The following is a 14960-nucleotide window of genomic DNA, read 5'->3' on the forward strand; positions in this document are numbered from 1 at the left end:
AGGTATTTGGCCTAGTGGTAGAGTGCTTCACCTAGCATGCATGAAGCCCTGTGTTTGATTCCTCGATACCACAGAAATGCTGAAAGGAGTTCTGTGACTCAGGTGGTAGAGAGTGAAACTGGAAGAAGCTAAAGGACAGTGACCAGGCCCTGAGTTCCATTGGTAGAGTGCTTGACTTGAGAAAGCTCAAGGACAATGCCCCAGGACAGGCAAAATAAATTCTGTAGAAGGGTGGATGTGAACAAACAAAATGTACATTCCTAAGATGTATACCAGGTTCCCAGGCCCTGTGTTCGAAGTTTGTTCGAGGTTTATATAAGCTGTCAGTGAAGTTGAATTCACGCCTATGTAGCATGCGTAAGGTACAATATTACCAGTGGCAAAACACAAGTCAAGGTGAAAATGGACTTTTTTTTTTCCCTTTGATTGCCTTGAGGCTTGAACTCTGGCCTGGGCATGGTTCTCGCGTTCCTCAGCTAAAGATTAGTACTCAGTTTTCAGGTGATTAATTGGCCATAAGTCTCCAGAACTTACATGCCTGGGCTGGCTTTGAACCCTGATCCTCATATCTCAGCCTTCTGAGTATCTGTGATGACAGGCCTGAGCTTCCAGACCCAATGATAATTAGGGTCTGAGGGTAGTAAAATAGGACAGTTGACCCAGCTTAGCAGATAGTGTCTTATTTTTCTGGAGAATTGTCTGAGCAGTGAGGATGTTGTTGGCGACAGTGCCCAGGCCCTGAATTCAAGCCCAACGACTGGCAAAAAAAAAAGTCTCAAGGACTTTTCTGTCCCAGCTAGCTTTGAACCCTGATTCTCAGATCTCAGCTTCCTAAGTAGCTAGGACGGCAGGTGTGAGCCACCTGTAGGGTTGCGTTCCCACTCCTGGTAGCTAGGACCCAGCCCCGCCCTGAGAAGCTCTGCTCAGGAATGCCTGGGGTTTTGTTTTCGTTCCAGCCCCGGGCATCTTTTGCTCAGGATTAGAGCTCTAGCCCCGTTTTTGTTTCTGTGGTTCTGAGGAACCGAACCCAGCGTTTCATGCAATGCTAGGCAATCACTCTGCCCCTGAGCCAGGTTCCCAGCCTAAGTCTAGCTCCAGTCCATTTCACCCTGCACGGCACAGGGCGGACCTGCTGTCACTCAGGGGCCAAGAGGCGGGTTCTGTCAGTGTAGCCAATCGGGACCCGGGGGCATGGTTGCGCCCTGGAGGCGTGGTCGCGCTCTGGAGGCGTGGTCGCGCCCTGGGCGCGCTCCAGGTCGGCTCTGGCTTCCCATCCTGCCCTCGCCTCGGGCTCCGGGCTGTCCCGGCCCTGGCGGCTGGGCCTCCACTGCCGGCGGGCCTCCCGGTGTGGGGAGGACGCTGCGATCCGGGAGGCGGCCATGGTGAGCATGGGCCTGGCCGTGCGACGCGTTGCGGAGGGTTGGCGGGGCGGCGCGGGCCTCCCGCGGGCGCCGCGGTGGGCGCGAGGGGCCGGCGGAGCCGCGTCCCGGCGTTCAGGACCGACTTCCGGCGTGCGCGCTCGGCGGCGGGGGGTGGGGGGGATGGGAGGGGCCTGGGCCCGGCATCCCCGGCGGCTCGGCCCCGCTCCCCGTCCGGGGTCGTGACCCCCCTCCCCCCCCCGCGCGTGTCCGAGAGCACTGCAGCTTGAGCCCAGCGATTGCACTCAAGGCTGGCCCTCCACCACCCGAGCCACCCTCCGCCTGATGGCTTTTTGGCAATGAACAGAGGACATGGGTCGCAGAGGCTTTGGGAACCGTGTCGTGTTCGTGGAGGTCAGCGAGGGGGAGGACACCGTCCCCACAGTGAGGAGGAAGCCCGGGGTGCAGGGACCGGATCCCCGCTGTGGGGCCTGTCCTGAGTCCGTGACCATGGAGCAGATCATTTATTTTTGCCAGTCCTGGGCTTGGACTCTGGCCCTGAGCACTGTCCTTGGACTTTCTCAAGGCTAGCGCGCTACCTCTTGAGCCTCAGCACCACTTCCAGATTTTTCTATGTATGTGATACTGAGGAATCAAACCCAAGGCTTCCTGCATGCTAGGCAAGCAGTCTATTAGCCACATTTCCACCCTGGGTAGCATTTTTTTTTTCTTTTTGTGATCATGGTTCTGTTCTATAAAAAGGGAGCCCAGCTAAGAGGAGAATTTTTTTTTTTTAATGTGGGTCATAGGGTTTGAACTGAACTTGGGCGCTGTCCCTGTGCTCTTCAGCTCAAGGCTACCACCCTACCCTTGAGCCAAGCCCCACTTGCTGTTTTTTTTCTAGAGGTTGATTGGAGATGAGTCTTGGGTGCCCAGGCTAGCCTTGAATCTTGATCCTCAGATCTCAGCCTCCTGAGTAGCTAGGATTACAGGCATGAGCCACTGTGCCTGGCTAGGAGGAAGATTCTTAGCTATGTTTTTATCTGTGTTACCACTGCTACGGTAAACCAGGCATGCTGAGTCCTGAGGAACATGTTCTGCAGTTTAGAAGTCATTTTGGTCCCTTATCATAATATTATCTATCTTGCTTAGGTGAGAATGAGGCAGGGAGGAGAACAATTCCACATGCCAAATGTAAACTAAGAAGTCAAGATTTTCTCCTGCTGTAAGTGAATCCATGGGCTCAGCAAGGTAATTTTTATGGGGGCAAGGGGAGAGGGTGTTATGGGGCTTGAACTCTGGGCCTGGGCACTGTCACCGAAGGCTACCACTCTACCCCTTGAGCCACAACCCCACTTTCTGTTTTCTAGTGATTAACTGGAGAGAAGAGTCTCATGACTTGATAGTGTGTGGCTGGCTTTGAACCGAGATTCTCAGATCTCAGCCTCTTGAGGAGCTAGGATTCTGCCACTTGAGCCCTGCATGTACTTCTCAGTTTTTGTTGGTTAATTGGCGGGAAGAATGTCATGGGCTGGTCCGGCACTGGTGTCTCATGCCTGTAATCCTAGCCGCCAGGGAGACTCACACCTGAGGATTCCTTCAAAGCTGGCAGTCTATCCGTTTTGAGCCATAGCCCCACTTCTGCTTCAGCACCACTTCTGGTTTTCCAGTGGTGAATTGGAGATAAGAGTCTCATAGACTTTAGTACCCATGAACTTTGAACTGTGATCCTTAGATCTCAGCCTCCTGAGTAGCTAGGATTACAGGCCTGGGCCACCAGTGCCCAGCTCTTTGTTTTTGTTTTTTTGCCAGTCCTAGGGCTTGAACTCAGGACCTGAACACTGTTCCTGGCCTTTCTCAAGGCTAGAGCTCTACTACTTGAGCCATAGCACCACTTCAGCTTTTCTGCATATGTGGTACCAAGGAATAGAACCCCAGTCTTTGTGCGTGCTAGTCAAGCACTCTACCACTAGGCCATACTCCAAGTCCTCCCCACGCCCCTCCCCTTTTCTTTCCTCAGTCAAGGGACTTGAGCTCAGGGACTGGGCACCGTCCTTGTGCTCTTTTGCTCAAGACTAGTATTTACCATTTTGTGCCACAGGTCCACTTCCAGTTTTCTGGTGGATAATTGGACATAAGAGTTGCACAGGGACTTTTCAGCCCGAGCTGGATTCAAACTGTGATCCTCAGATCTCAGCCTCCTGACTAGCTTGGATTGCAGATAGGAGCTATGGTGCTTTATTGGATGTTGGTTTTCATGTACGATAATGTACTTGAGTAAAATACATGTTGGCCACATTTTTAAAAATATATTTGGTCCATCTTTATTTTGTAGGCTTCTGTTTATATTGAATACATTGTAGATTTGTGTGTGTGTGCCAGCCCTTTTATGGAAAAGAGTGTAGATCTCCATTGCTGTACGTCTCACCCTTCCTCCTTGAAATGCCCTTGTGATGTTTTAGGAGTCTGTGACCTTTGATGATGTGTTTGTCAACTTCACCCTGGAGGAGTAGGCTTTGCTGGACGCTGCCCAGCAGCAGCTGTACAGAGATGTGATGGTGGATACTTTCAGGAACCTGGCCTCCATACGTAAGGACCACTTCATTCCCTTTCCTGGTCAGTCAGGGAGCGAGGGGCTGTTGCTCTTCCATGCCGCTCAGTCGTGTGGAATGTGGAAAGGGAACGTTCGGGTCAACCTACCTGACACGGTCGTGTAATGCCATGAATGTAACTAGAACCTCATCGTGACTCTGTAACGTCATCACCATTTGTAATGATGTTCTGGCTCTGTGTTTTAGAAAAAGAACGGGAAGACCAGGCAGTTGAAGTAGTGTGCAAAAGTCCCCAGAGATGACCAAGGTAATTTATACTTTAAAAAAATTAGAAAAAGCAGGGTACTGGTGGCTCATGCCTTTAATCCTAGCTGCTCTTGAGGCTGAGAAGCTGAGATCTGAGGATTAAGGTTCAAAGCCAGCCCAGGCAGGAAAAAAACCTGAGACTCTTATCTTCAATTAACCTCTAGAAAAGGGGAAGTGGGGTTTGGCTCAAGGATAGGGCAGTAGCCTTGAGCTGAAAAGCTCAGGGACAATCAAGTTCAAGCTGTATGACCCATTAAAAAAAAAAAGTTAGAAAATGGGGTGGGACTATGGCTTACTGGTAGAGTGGTTGCCTAGCATTAATGAAGTCCTGGGTTTGATTCCTCAGTTACCACATCAACAGAAAAAGCCAGATGTGCCACTGTAGTTCAAGTGGAAGAGTGCTAGCCTTGAACAAAAGCAGCTCAGGGACTGGGCCACCATAATCTACAAATCAAAACTGTTTTAACCTTAGAAATATCTGGACCTCCAGTCTCTTGCCACAGTGATTTCTGATGCTATGTAAGGAAACTTTTTTTCCCATGAAATAATGTTCAGACTTTATATATAAGGTATATGTGAAAGATACAGATTTTGTGTTTGGATTTTTTTTGTTGTTGGTCGTGGGACTTGAACTCTGGGCCTGGGCACTGTCCCTGAGCTTTTCAGCTCAAGATTATTGTCCAACACCTGGGCCTGGGCGTTGTCCCTGAGCTCTTCAGCTCAAGGCTACCACCCTACCCCTTGAACCACAGCACCACTCCTGTTTTCTATTCTCATGGACTTTAGTGCAGAGGCTGTCTTTGAACTATGATTCTTAGATCTCAGCCTCCTGAGTAGTTGGGATTACAGGCGTGAGCCACTGTGCCTGGCATGTGTTTTGTTTTGTTTTTGTTGATTTTTGTCCATCCTGAAGTATTAACTCAGGGCCTTGGCACCTGAGGGGTTTTTGTCTTTTGGGTTTTTTTTTGCTGAATGCTGGCACTGTGGCATTCCACAGTGCCCCTTCTGGCTTTTTTGCATATGTGATATTGAAGAATTGAACCCAGGGCTTCATGTAGGCTAGGGATGTACTCTACCACTAAGCTACACTCTGTCCCTGCGTTAGGATTTTTGAGTTCTCTTGAAAGTATCTCATATATGTATGCAAATAGTTGTAAATTCAAATTCTTTGAATCCCCAATATTCACTAAGTAAATACTCAACTAACTTTACTTAAATGTGAAGTAATCTGTCAGCATATGAAGATATCCATAAGGAGGCTGCTCTGCTATTGCTGTTCTGCAGCGCCTCCAGACATTCAGGCTCTAACAGGACATCAGTCCAGGAGTTCCTCTCAATTATGACCAAGTAATGGCTCAGTAATGTCTTCTCCCTAATTTACAGAGTTCAGGATTGATGGAAACAGGCCCTGGACTAGCAGCTCACACCTGTAATCCTCAGTGCTCAGGAAGCTGAGACCTAACGCTCGTGATCTGAAGCCAGACCAGCCAGTTAAGTGCATGAGACTCTTATTTCCAATAAACTCCAAAAAGCTGGGAATGACAATGTGGCCCAAATGGTAGAACATTAGCCTTGAACAAAGCATGCTCAGCGACAGTGCCCAGGCCTTGAGTTCAAGTCCCAGGACTGGCAAAATAAAAAGAAGGTCTTCAAGGTGGAGAAGTGTTTGGTGGTACTCTAGATTCTGTTATGAACATTGAAACCCCTGCTGGAGTGGAAGCGAGTGTCTTTGACATCTTCCTCAGGCATTCATCCTTGAGCATGGCCTTCGGAACTTACACTGACTCCAAACTCTATGAGTATGGGGAACTTGAAGAGAAGCCGTGTAAATGCCCCGTGTGCGGGAGAGCCTGCAGCAATGCCCAGTGCTTTCAGAATGCCAGAACCCACCAGTGTGAGCAGTGTGGGAATGTCTTCAGTCACCCCACTTCCCGCAGGACACACCGTCGCACTCACGCAGGAGAGAAGCCGTACGTGTGTCAGCAGTGTGGGAAAGCTTTTAGTTCTTCCAGTTACATTAAAATACACGAGAGGACGCACAGTGGGGAGAAGCCTTACGTGTGTAGCTTCTGTGGGAAGGCCTTTCGGCAGTCCAGTCACCGCATCCGGCATGAGAGGACTCACACTGGAGAGAAGCCCTGTGTGTGTGAGCAGTGTGGGAAAACCTTCTATTCTTTGAGTGATGTTCGAAAGCATGAACGAACTCACAGTGGTGAGAAACCGTTTCTGTGTAAGGAATGCGGCAAAGCCTTTAGTGATTCAAGCTCCTTGCACAAACATAAAATAACTCACACTGAAGAGAAGCCCTATGTATGTAGACAGTGTGGAAAAGCCTTCAGGTCCTGTGGTTATCTGACCATCCACGAGAGGACCCACACTGGAGAGAAACCTTATGTCTGTAACCAGTGTGGGAAGGCGTTCGGGCAGTCCAGTCACTGTCTCATCCATGAGAGAACTCACACTGGAGAGAAGCCTTATGTGTGTAAGCAGTGTGGGAAAGCCTTCTTTACCCTGAGTGGTCGACGGAAACATGAACGAACTCATAGTGAAAAGAAACCTTTCCTCTGTAACGAATGTGGAGAAGCCTTCAGTGATTCTAGTTCCTTACACACACATGAAATAACACACTGGGGAGAAGCTTTGTGTATGTGAGCAATGTGGGAAAGACTTTGATATTCAAAAACATGCATTTGGGAGCTGGGAGCATAGCCTAGTGGTAGAGTGCTTGCCTGGCATGAATGAAGCCCTGGGTTTTAATTCCTCAATACCATATAAAGGAAGTCATTAAATAAAAAGGCATTGTGAATGAACTCACAATGAGAGAACCCATTTTACGTAATAAATATGGGAAAAATTCCAGTGATCCTATTTCTTGCCAAAAATAAACCGGACAGAAGCTCCTTCTGTGACAGCAATTTGCAAAGCCTTTATTTCGATGATGTTCAAGGGGTTGGGAATGTGGCTTACTGGTATAGAGTGCTTGCCTAGCATGCATGAAAGCCTGGGTTTAATTCCTCTACCTCATCAACAGAAAAAGGCCTCAAACTCAGTTTGGTGGTTCATGCCCTTAATCTTACCTACTCAGGAGGCTGAGATCTGAGAATCACGAGTTAAAGCCAGCCCAGGCACCAACGGATGTAATGGGAAGTGGGGCTGTGGTTCAGGGGTAGGGTGGTCAGCCTTGAGCTGAAGAGCTTAGGGACAGTGCTCAGACCCAGAGTTCAAAAAAAAAGGTTCAAGTGGCCTGTGCTCAAGCAGTAGCGTGGGAGCATTGAGCAAAAGAATCTCAGTCATAGGCTGGGATCATGGCCTAGTGACAACGTGCTTGCCTAGCATGCACAAAGCCCTGGGTTCGATTCCTCCAAACGACATACACAGAAAAGGCTGGAAATGGCGTTGTGGCTCAAGTGGCAGAGTGCTAGCCTTGAGCAAAAAGTGTCCAAGGACTATGCCCAGGCCCTGAGTTCAAGCCCCAGGGCTGTCAAAACAACAACAACAAAAAAAAAAGTTTGAAGGAATTTTTTTTTCTGACAGTCCCATTGTGGGTCTTGAACTCTGAGCCTGGGTGTTATCCCTGAGCTCTTCAGCTCAAGGTTACTACCCTACCCCTTGAGCCATGTGCCACTTCCAGTTTTCTGGTGGTTAATTGGAGATAAGATTCTCGTGGACTTTTTAGTGCCTAGGCTGGCATTGAAGTGAAATCTGAGAATCACTGCTCAAAGCCAACCCATGCAGGAATTTGTGAGACTATCTCTAGTTACCTACCAGAAGAATGATAGTGGAGCTCTGGCTCGAAGTGGTAGAGCACTAGCTTTGAATAGAAAAAAACTTAACAGCACCCATACCATGAGTTCAAACCCTCCAACCAAAACACAAAAACAAAAGATATTTTAAGGTTTCAAGATGTGTAGCAAGGGTCGGGAATTTTGCCTAGTGATAGAGTGCTTGCCTAGCATGCATGAAGTCCTGGATTCAAGTCCTCAGTACCACATACACAGAAAATGCTGGAATTGGTGCTGCGGCTCAAGTGATGAGCAAAAGATGTTCAGGGAAAATGCCCAGACCCTGAGTCAAAATCCAGGACTAGCCAAGAAAATTTAAAAAAAAAAAAAAAAGGGCTGGGAGTTTGGCCTAGTGGTAGTGTTTGCCTAGCATGCACAAAGACCCGGGTTGGATTCCTTGGTACCACATACATAGAAAAAAGCAGGAAGTGGTGCAGAGGCTCAAGTGGTAGAGAGCTAGCCTTGAGAAAACGAAGGACAGTGCTCAGGCTCTCAGCTCAAGCCTAGGACTGGGGAAAAACAAACATTATAGAGAAAAGCCTTGCACATGTAAGCAATGGAGAGATGAGACTCTTGCTAGGCACGGTTCCTGTATGTCTTCCACCACGTCCCTTGCCTAATGCCAACCGTGTCGAGTGGCTGTGCAAACTCTTGGAGGCCGGCGATGGTGGCAGAAGCGTGCAGTTTCCTCGAGTTCCCTGGTGCTGGGTCCTGCCCCGGGAGTTCTCACCCACCGGAACCACAGCACCTTCTTCTGGGTTGTTGGAGGAAGACGGTGGAGGGTTGCCATGGTGAGTGAGCCAGCCCAGAGCTGGGGCTTCAGCCTCCCGGGGAGCCCCCACGGCCTGGCCTGGCTCGTCTGGACGTGGGTCGGTTGAGGAGAAGCTCGGAGACAGCCGTGGCCGGGCGGCTCGTCCTGTTTCCCCGGTGAGCCTGGCGTGAGGCCCGCCAGGCCGCACCGTGCACGGCCCCGCGGCGGGGGCGGGGCCCTCCTGAGAACGCTCCAATCACGAGCGCCAGAGGCGGGCGGGGCCGCCTACCGGCCTTACACTGTCCAATCACGAGCGAGAGCGCTGGGCGTTGGCCCCGCCTGCGCGCCAGGGCCTGGTGCCGCCTGAACCCGCGGAGAAGACGGGGAGCCACCGCGGCGGCGTCTGTGAGGACGGCGGGTACCCCGAAACCCAGGCTGGTGGGTGTCGGGGCACCGCGGCCTGAGCCGGGGGTGACCGTGGGGCTCCCACGGCAGCTCCCGGGACTTCTGTTGGGGTCTGCCTCCAGGGCCCCGTCCCTCCATCCGGGTCTCCTCCACCTCTTCCTCCAATCCCTTCCTCCCCCTCTATCCCCCAGCCCCTCCATCTCTACCCCCAACCCCGCTCCCCCCAGCCTCTCTGTCCCCTCCATCTCTTCCCCCAACCCCTCCCCGGCTCCTCCATCCCTCCTGCCTCCTCTCTTCCCTCCATCTCTTCCTTCCCCCACCCAGCCCCTCTGCTCCCTCCATCCCTTCCCTCCCCCCCCCCCCCAGCTCCTCTATTCCCTGGTCCCTTCCAGTCTCTCAGTTCCCCCACTCTCCGATTCCTGGCAGGGTGTTCCAGCTTCGGATCCCAGTCCCTTTTGTCACCAGGTTTTCTAGACACCCCGAATTTCCAGTACAAGGCCCTGAGCTGGCCTCTGGCTGGCCTCTGGTGTGACTGTGCTAGTTCTCTGCCAGGTGTTACTGCCCTGGAGGAGAAGCCCCCAGGTTGAGGCGTGGGGCATCCCACGGGAGCACAGCTGTTGCCAGGCAGGGTGACAGGAGAAGCAGCTGGGGGTGGGGGGCTGATTCAAGTCTGAGGGTCAGGCTCAGGGACAGCGCCCAGGCCCCGAGCTCAGGCTGTCCTGAGCCATCCTGCAGAGAGAGCACAGTCTATTCATTTTCAGAATGTGAAACATTTCTACAATGAAAAACATTTTTTTTTTTTTGCCAGTCCCAGGCAAAACTTAAACTTGGGGCCTGGACACTGTCCTTGCATTCTATCCCTTGAGCCACAGCAGCACATCTGTCTTTTTCTGTGTCTGTGATACCGAGGAGTTGAACCCAAGGCTTCATGCACTCTAGGCAAGCACTAGGCCATACTCCCAGCCCTGAAAAACATTTTGCCTATAAGTCATTAGAGAACAAAAGCTTAAAATTGTATTTCTCGTTTTTTCTTTTTCCCCCAGAAGTCTGTTGATAGACTGTTCACAGGACAAAGGTAATCCGTGTGGAGAAATCTTGCTCTAGCCTCCAGACTGCATTGTAAACAAGGAAAGTTCTGGAGGACTACCAAATGAAAGTGCATACTGACACAATCGATAATGAGCACTGGGAATAAGGAAGGAACTGGATAAGCCTAAGGATCAGGAAATATTTTCAGCAGTCCCCAATTCCTCTAGAGAAATGAGAGAACGTCTCTCCCAGCAGAGGGCGCCAGCACGGACACCAGAGCCATGGCAAAGCCTGCCCTTCCCTTTCTCTTCCAATTCCTGAGCCTACCCTGACTCAGACACCCATGAGTGCAAATTGTGTGCGAAAGATTTGAGGTGTCTCAGGTAACTTAGAAGCCATGAGAGATCGCATCCTGGAAGGAAATTTATCAATGCACGAAGGAAAACCTTCATCCTTTCCAGTACTCCCCGAACACACAAAGCCACGGTGGGAACAAACACTGTGTTTGTATCAGCATGGTTAATTTTAAGCAGTCACAGGCCCTTTTACATGAGAGAACTCGCGATGAACAGAACAAGTGTGTAAATGATATGGAAAAAACCTTCCCATTACCTCCCAATATACAAAAGGACCCACAGTGGAGAGAAACGATTTGCGTGTACGATCTGTGGAAAAGCTCTCAATGGTTCCAGCACCTTCTGTGCCAGGAGAGGCCTCCCATGGGGGAAAAGCCCTATGGACGCCAGCACTCTGGGAAAGCCTTCATTTTATTCTGATTCCCCTCCTCTTCATGAAAAAGTTCACCCTGCAGAGAAAGCCCGCCCCTGTCAAGTGTGTGATAGTGTTTAGTTCTTCCAATTCCTTTCAAAAGCACAAAAGAATTCACCCTGGAGCTGAACCCTCAGAGTGTAAACCACTTGGGTTCTATGCACAAATCCTACTATGATCCAAGCTCTCTCAGAAAATATGAACGAACTCACCAAAGAAAAGTATGGGGCTGGAGGCATGGCTCAGAGTGCAAGCTGGGAAATGGAAAAAAAAGAGCTTATATGGACACGTAAGGCAGGAAAGTCCTTAGTGTTGTTTCCTTCCACTGCAGGAAAAGAAGACTGTATGTGCAAGCAAGGTGCGGGAAGGCCTTTACACACCCTGTCCATTCATTCAGACAAGGGTTAGTGTGAGGTGGGCCTTAAATACAAGAAGGTATGGTTTATACAGCCATGTTTTCAGTGGTACTGAACTTGGTAGGTAGGCACTCTGCCACCAAACCATACCTCCAGCCTTTCTTGCCCCGTTTATTTTGAGATAGGACACGGGCCCATGCCGGGACCAGGTCCTGTTTTCTGCTTCCTGCTGCAGCTGGGATGACGGGCAGGTGTCACCATACCCATTTTTTTCACATGATCGTTTTTAGTGCTGCATATTGAAGAAGAATTTTTTGATGACAATTTCATACATGTATCCCTTGGTTGCATTCTCACATTAGCCTCCTTTAGTCACTCTCCCAAGTCTAACTCTTTTTCTTTCTATTTTTTTTTTTTTTAACCTAGTCTTGAATGCTGTCCCTGGGCTCTGGTTTTTTTTGTTCAGGCTAGCACACTCGCTCTGGAGCCACAGGGCCACTTCTGGCTTTTTCTGTGACTACTTGGAGAAAAGCGTCTCAAGGATTGTCTGGCTGCACTGGCTCTGAACAGTGATTCTCTGAGCTCATCCTGCCGAGGAGCTCGGATGGTGGTATCGAGTCCCAGGAGCCTGGTCACTTGTGTTTTTAATGTTCTATCCATTTTCTTGCTAATGACATCACACTGCATAACACTGGCAGTGTGTATGTACTGCATTTTTGGTAGGAGGTAGTGGGGCTTGAACTCAGGGCCTGGGGCTTGCTAAGCAGGCACTGTTTCATCTAAGCCACACACCTTGCCCTTTCTGCTGCTCTCACAGCTCACGCCTCCTGTGACCTCTTCCTGTATAGCTGGGTGTACTTATGTTCAGCAGCAGACGCAGCCCACTCACTGCGATGGGTTTTTACTTTAGGAATGCCTTGAAGTGGGATTCTGCTCCAGCTTCCTACATAATCCTGCCGGGATCATAGATGCCATTCTTCATTATCCTTCTGTCTTTCGACAGACACCTAAGCTGAATCCATATCTTGACCATTATGCATAATGACTACAAAGATGGGTATGCAGATACCTGTAAAATTACCAGGTCCACAGCAGGGGCTGCACCACACTCGTTATGTTTTCAGTTGTTTGATGCTGGTTTCAGTGGGAGCCAGATTCATTTAGATTCCCATCATCAGTGCAGAGGGCCTGACCCCGCCACATTCATTTCACTTCTGTTTCTTACTCTAGTTGAGTGGCAACTTAAGAGAGCCAGCACTCTCCCAAGGAGCCACAGCTCCGCCTCTGGCCTGCTGCAGGTGAGAGTCCCTTGAGCCCACCTGTCCACCTGACCTAGACCCCTGTGTCTGCCTACTAAGTAGATAGGATTGCAGGGGCCGGGAGTGTGGCCTAGTGGTAGCGTGCTTGCCTAGCATGCATGAAGACCCAAGTTCAATTCCTCAGTACCACATACATAGAAAAGGCTGGAAGTGGTGCTGAGGCTCAAGTGGTAGAATTCTAGTCTTGAGAAAGTCCAAGGACAGTGCTCAGGCCCTGAGCTCAAGCCCAGGACTGACCACACACACACACACACACACACACACACACACACACCTGGGGTCGGCCACCCTAGCTCCTCAGGAAGCTGAGATCTGAGGACTTGACCTCCAGGGAACCCGCAGGAAGGAAGCCGGAAGCGGAGGGCGGCAGAGGGTGAGACCTGAGATGAGGCCACCATTCTCCAGTCAGGTGGTAGCCACCTGGGAATCCCGAAGGGGAGGACAAGGAAGCCTTTCTAATGCTGATGAAGCTCCATCTAGCTAATCCGGAGGCGGAGAGGGAGGGGTTTTCCTGAGCAAGGGGTGGCTGAGGGCACCTCCCCTTCCCCCAACTAGGAAACAGTTGGAGGAGGGGGTTTTTCCTGACACCTATCTCTTAGCCTCCTCATCAGGGGGCTGAGACGGGGCTTCCCTCCAGGAAGGAGGGGGACCCCCCCCAACACAACCGTACCACTGAACTCTGTGTATGGCTGAGTGAGCACTCCCACTCAGCATGGAGGGGGAGTACATGTGCTCCCCCACCTCTGATTTCCGGAGGGATCCATGTCCAGATTCCAGAGAAACATAGAAACATACAACAGCACAGAGAAACAGATTTACTTTCAGAAGATTTTTTTGAGTAACTCCAAAAAACATGTTTGGATGGCATTTGTGACATTGGCCACACAATGGCTGCCAAGAGTGGCAGAAAGAACCAAGGGGCCCTGGAATTCCAGAGAGGTGGCCTTCCCTGTAGGGATTTCTGTCCCCCCAGGCAGCCTTCCCACCAAGGTCACCAGCCGGTGGGTAAGGATGAAATCTTGGAGTCCTTTAGAGAGGATGGAAAGAACAGCCTGGAGGTAGAGTGGGAGGTAGAGTGCTTGCTTAGCATGCACGAAGACCAGGGTTCAAGTCCTTGGTACCACATTCATAGTAAACACCAGAAGTGGTGCTTGAGGAAAGCCCAAGGACAGTGCTCAGGCCCTGAGCAAAAAAAAAAGAAAGAAAAAAGACAGAAGGAAAGAACAAAAACAATACCAACAAACTAATTTGGCTCCGATGAGGAGCTGAAATGGACACAAACACGGAGACTGATAGCATGGTCTCCTCCTGTATTTGGCCTGCTCTAGGCTCCACTAGGGTGGGGGCAGGGACAGCCCCAGGCACTTGTCACAGGTCCAGCAACTGAGGAGTCAAGTTAACTGCTAGCCTGCTAGCCCCCGTCTCCAGGTATCCAGGGATTCCCATTTTCAGATGAGCATGGGGTTATGGCATTTGCATTTCTGAAGCCAAGCTCTCCTAGCTCCCCCACAGATTCTAACAGAATTTTCATGCTTAAGCAACACTGATAACTGGAACAGAAATCTTTAAAAGATAAGTAAGCGTGTGTCCTTTTCCTTTTCGGTGTTTGTGGAGAACTGAGAGAGGGTATTAGGAAAATGGAGGATGTGGTACTAAAAGTGAATGTTTGAACGATTGGATAAAGCTATCCAATAGGGAAGAGGTTAGAGAGAGGGATTCTCCTTCTGTAGCTTCCTCAAGGAGTTTGTCTTTAGGGAGAGATTCAGAATTCAGTTTTGTTTTGTTTTTGCCAGTCCTGGGCCTTGAACTCAGAGCTTGGGCACTGACCTTGGGCTCTTGGGCTTTCTCAAGGCTAGAGCTGGACCACTTGAGCCACAGCACCATTTCTGGCTTTTTTCTATGTATGTGGTACCAAGGAATCAAACCTGGGCTTTTGTGCATGCGAGGCGAGCTTTCCACCACTAGACTAAACTCCCGGCCCCAGATTCTGAGTAGAGTGGATTCAGGAACCAGAAAAGGAATGGATTAATGTCCAAGTTTTTGTTTGAGGTCTAACTGCTCTCAGGCTTGGAGCAGACAGAAAGTTTTCGCTTAGGAAATCTACACTGGTAGTTATAACAGCAAGGATAGAGAAAAGATCCGGGCTTGTGAACTGATCCAGGATGGCTAACCTTCAAGAGGGAACCTAGAGGCAGCCCGGGACCCTGCCCGTGTCTCACTCTCAAGGGTGCAAATGGAAGGTTTGTAATTGATCAATGATCTCTGCTCTGGAGGTCACTGGAGACAGAGCTAGAGACAGGGAGGGAGGGGAGATGGAGCTTGCTGAAAGGCAAA

At 50.2% G+C, this 14960-nt stretch overlaps 1 protein-coding gene across 1 annotated transcript; it reads left to right on the plus strand.

Moving 5' to 3' along the window:
• Positions 1-1730: 1730 nt before the first annotated feature.
• LOC150067855 (uncharacterized) lies at positions 1731-9741 on the plus strand. The gene is given in 6 exon segments (XM_090322062.1): positions 1731-1802; positions 3821-4072; positions 5855-6837; positions 6839-6932; positions 9064-9187; positions 9620-9741. Coding segments are annotated over 6 exon segments (1647 nt in total).
• The last annotated feature ends 5219 nt before the right edge of the window (positions 9742-14960 follow it).

The sequence above is a fragment of the Megascapheus bottae genome, chromosome 1, assembly GCF_031878675.1.
Source record: "Megascapheus bottae isolate mThoBot1 chromosome 1, mThoBot2.hap1, whole genome shotgun sequence".
In the NCBI taxonomy this organism is placed as follows: Eukaryota; Metazoa; Chordata; class Mammalia; order Rodentia; family Geomyidae; genus Megascapheus; species Megascapheus bottae.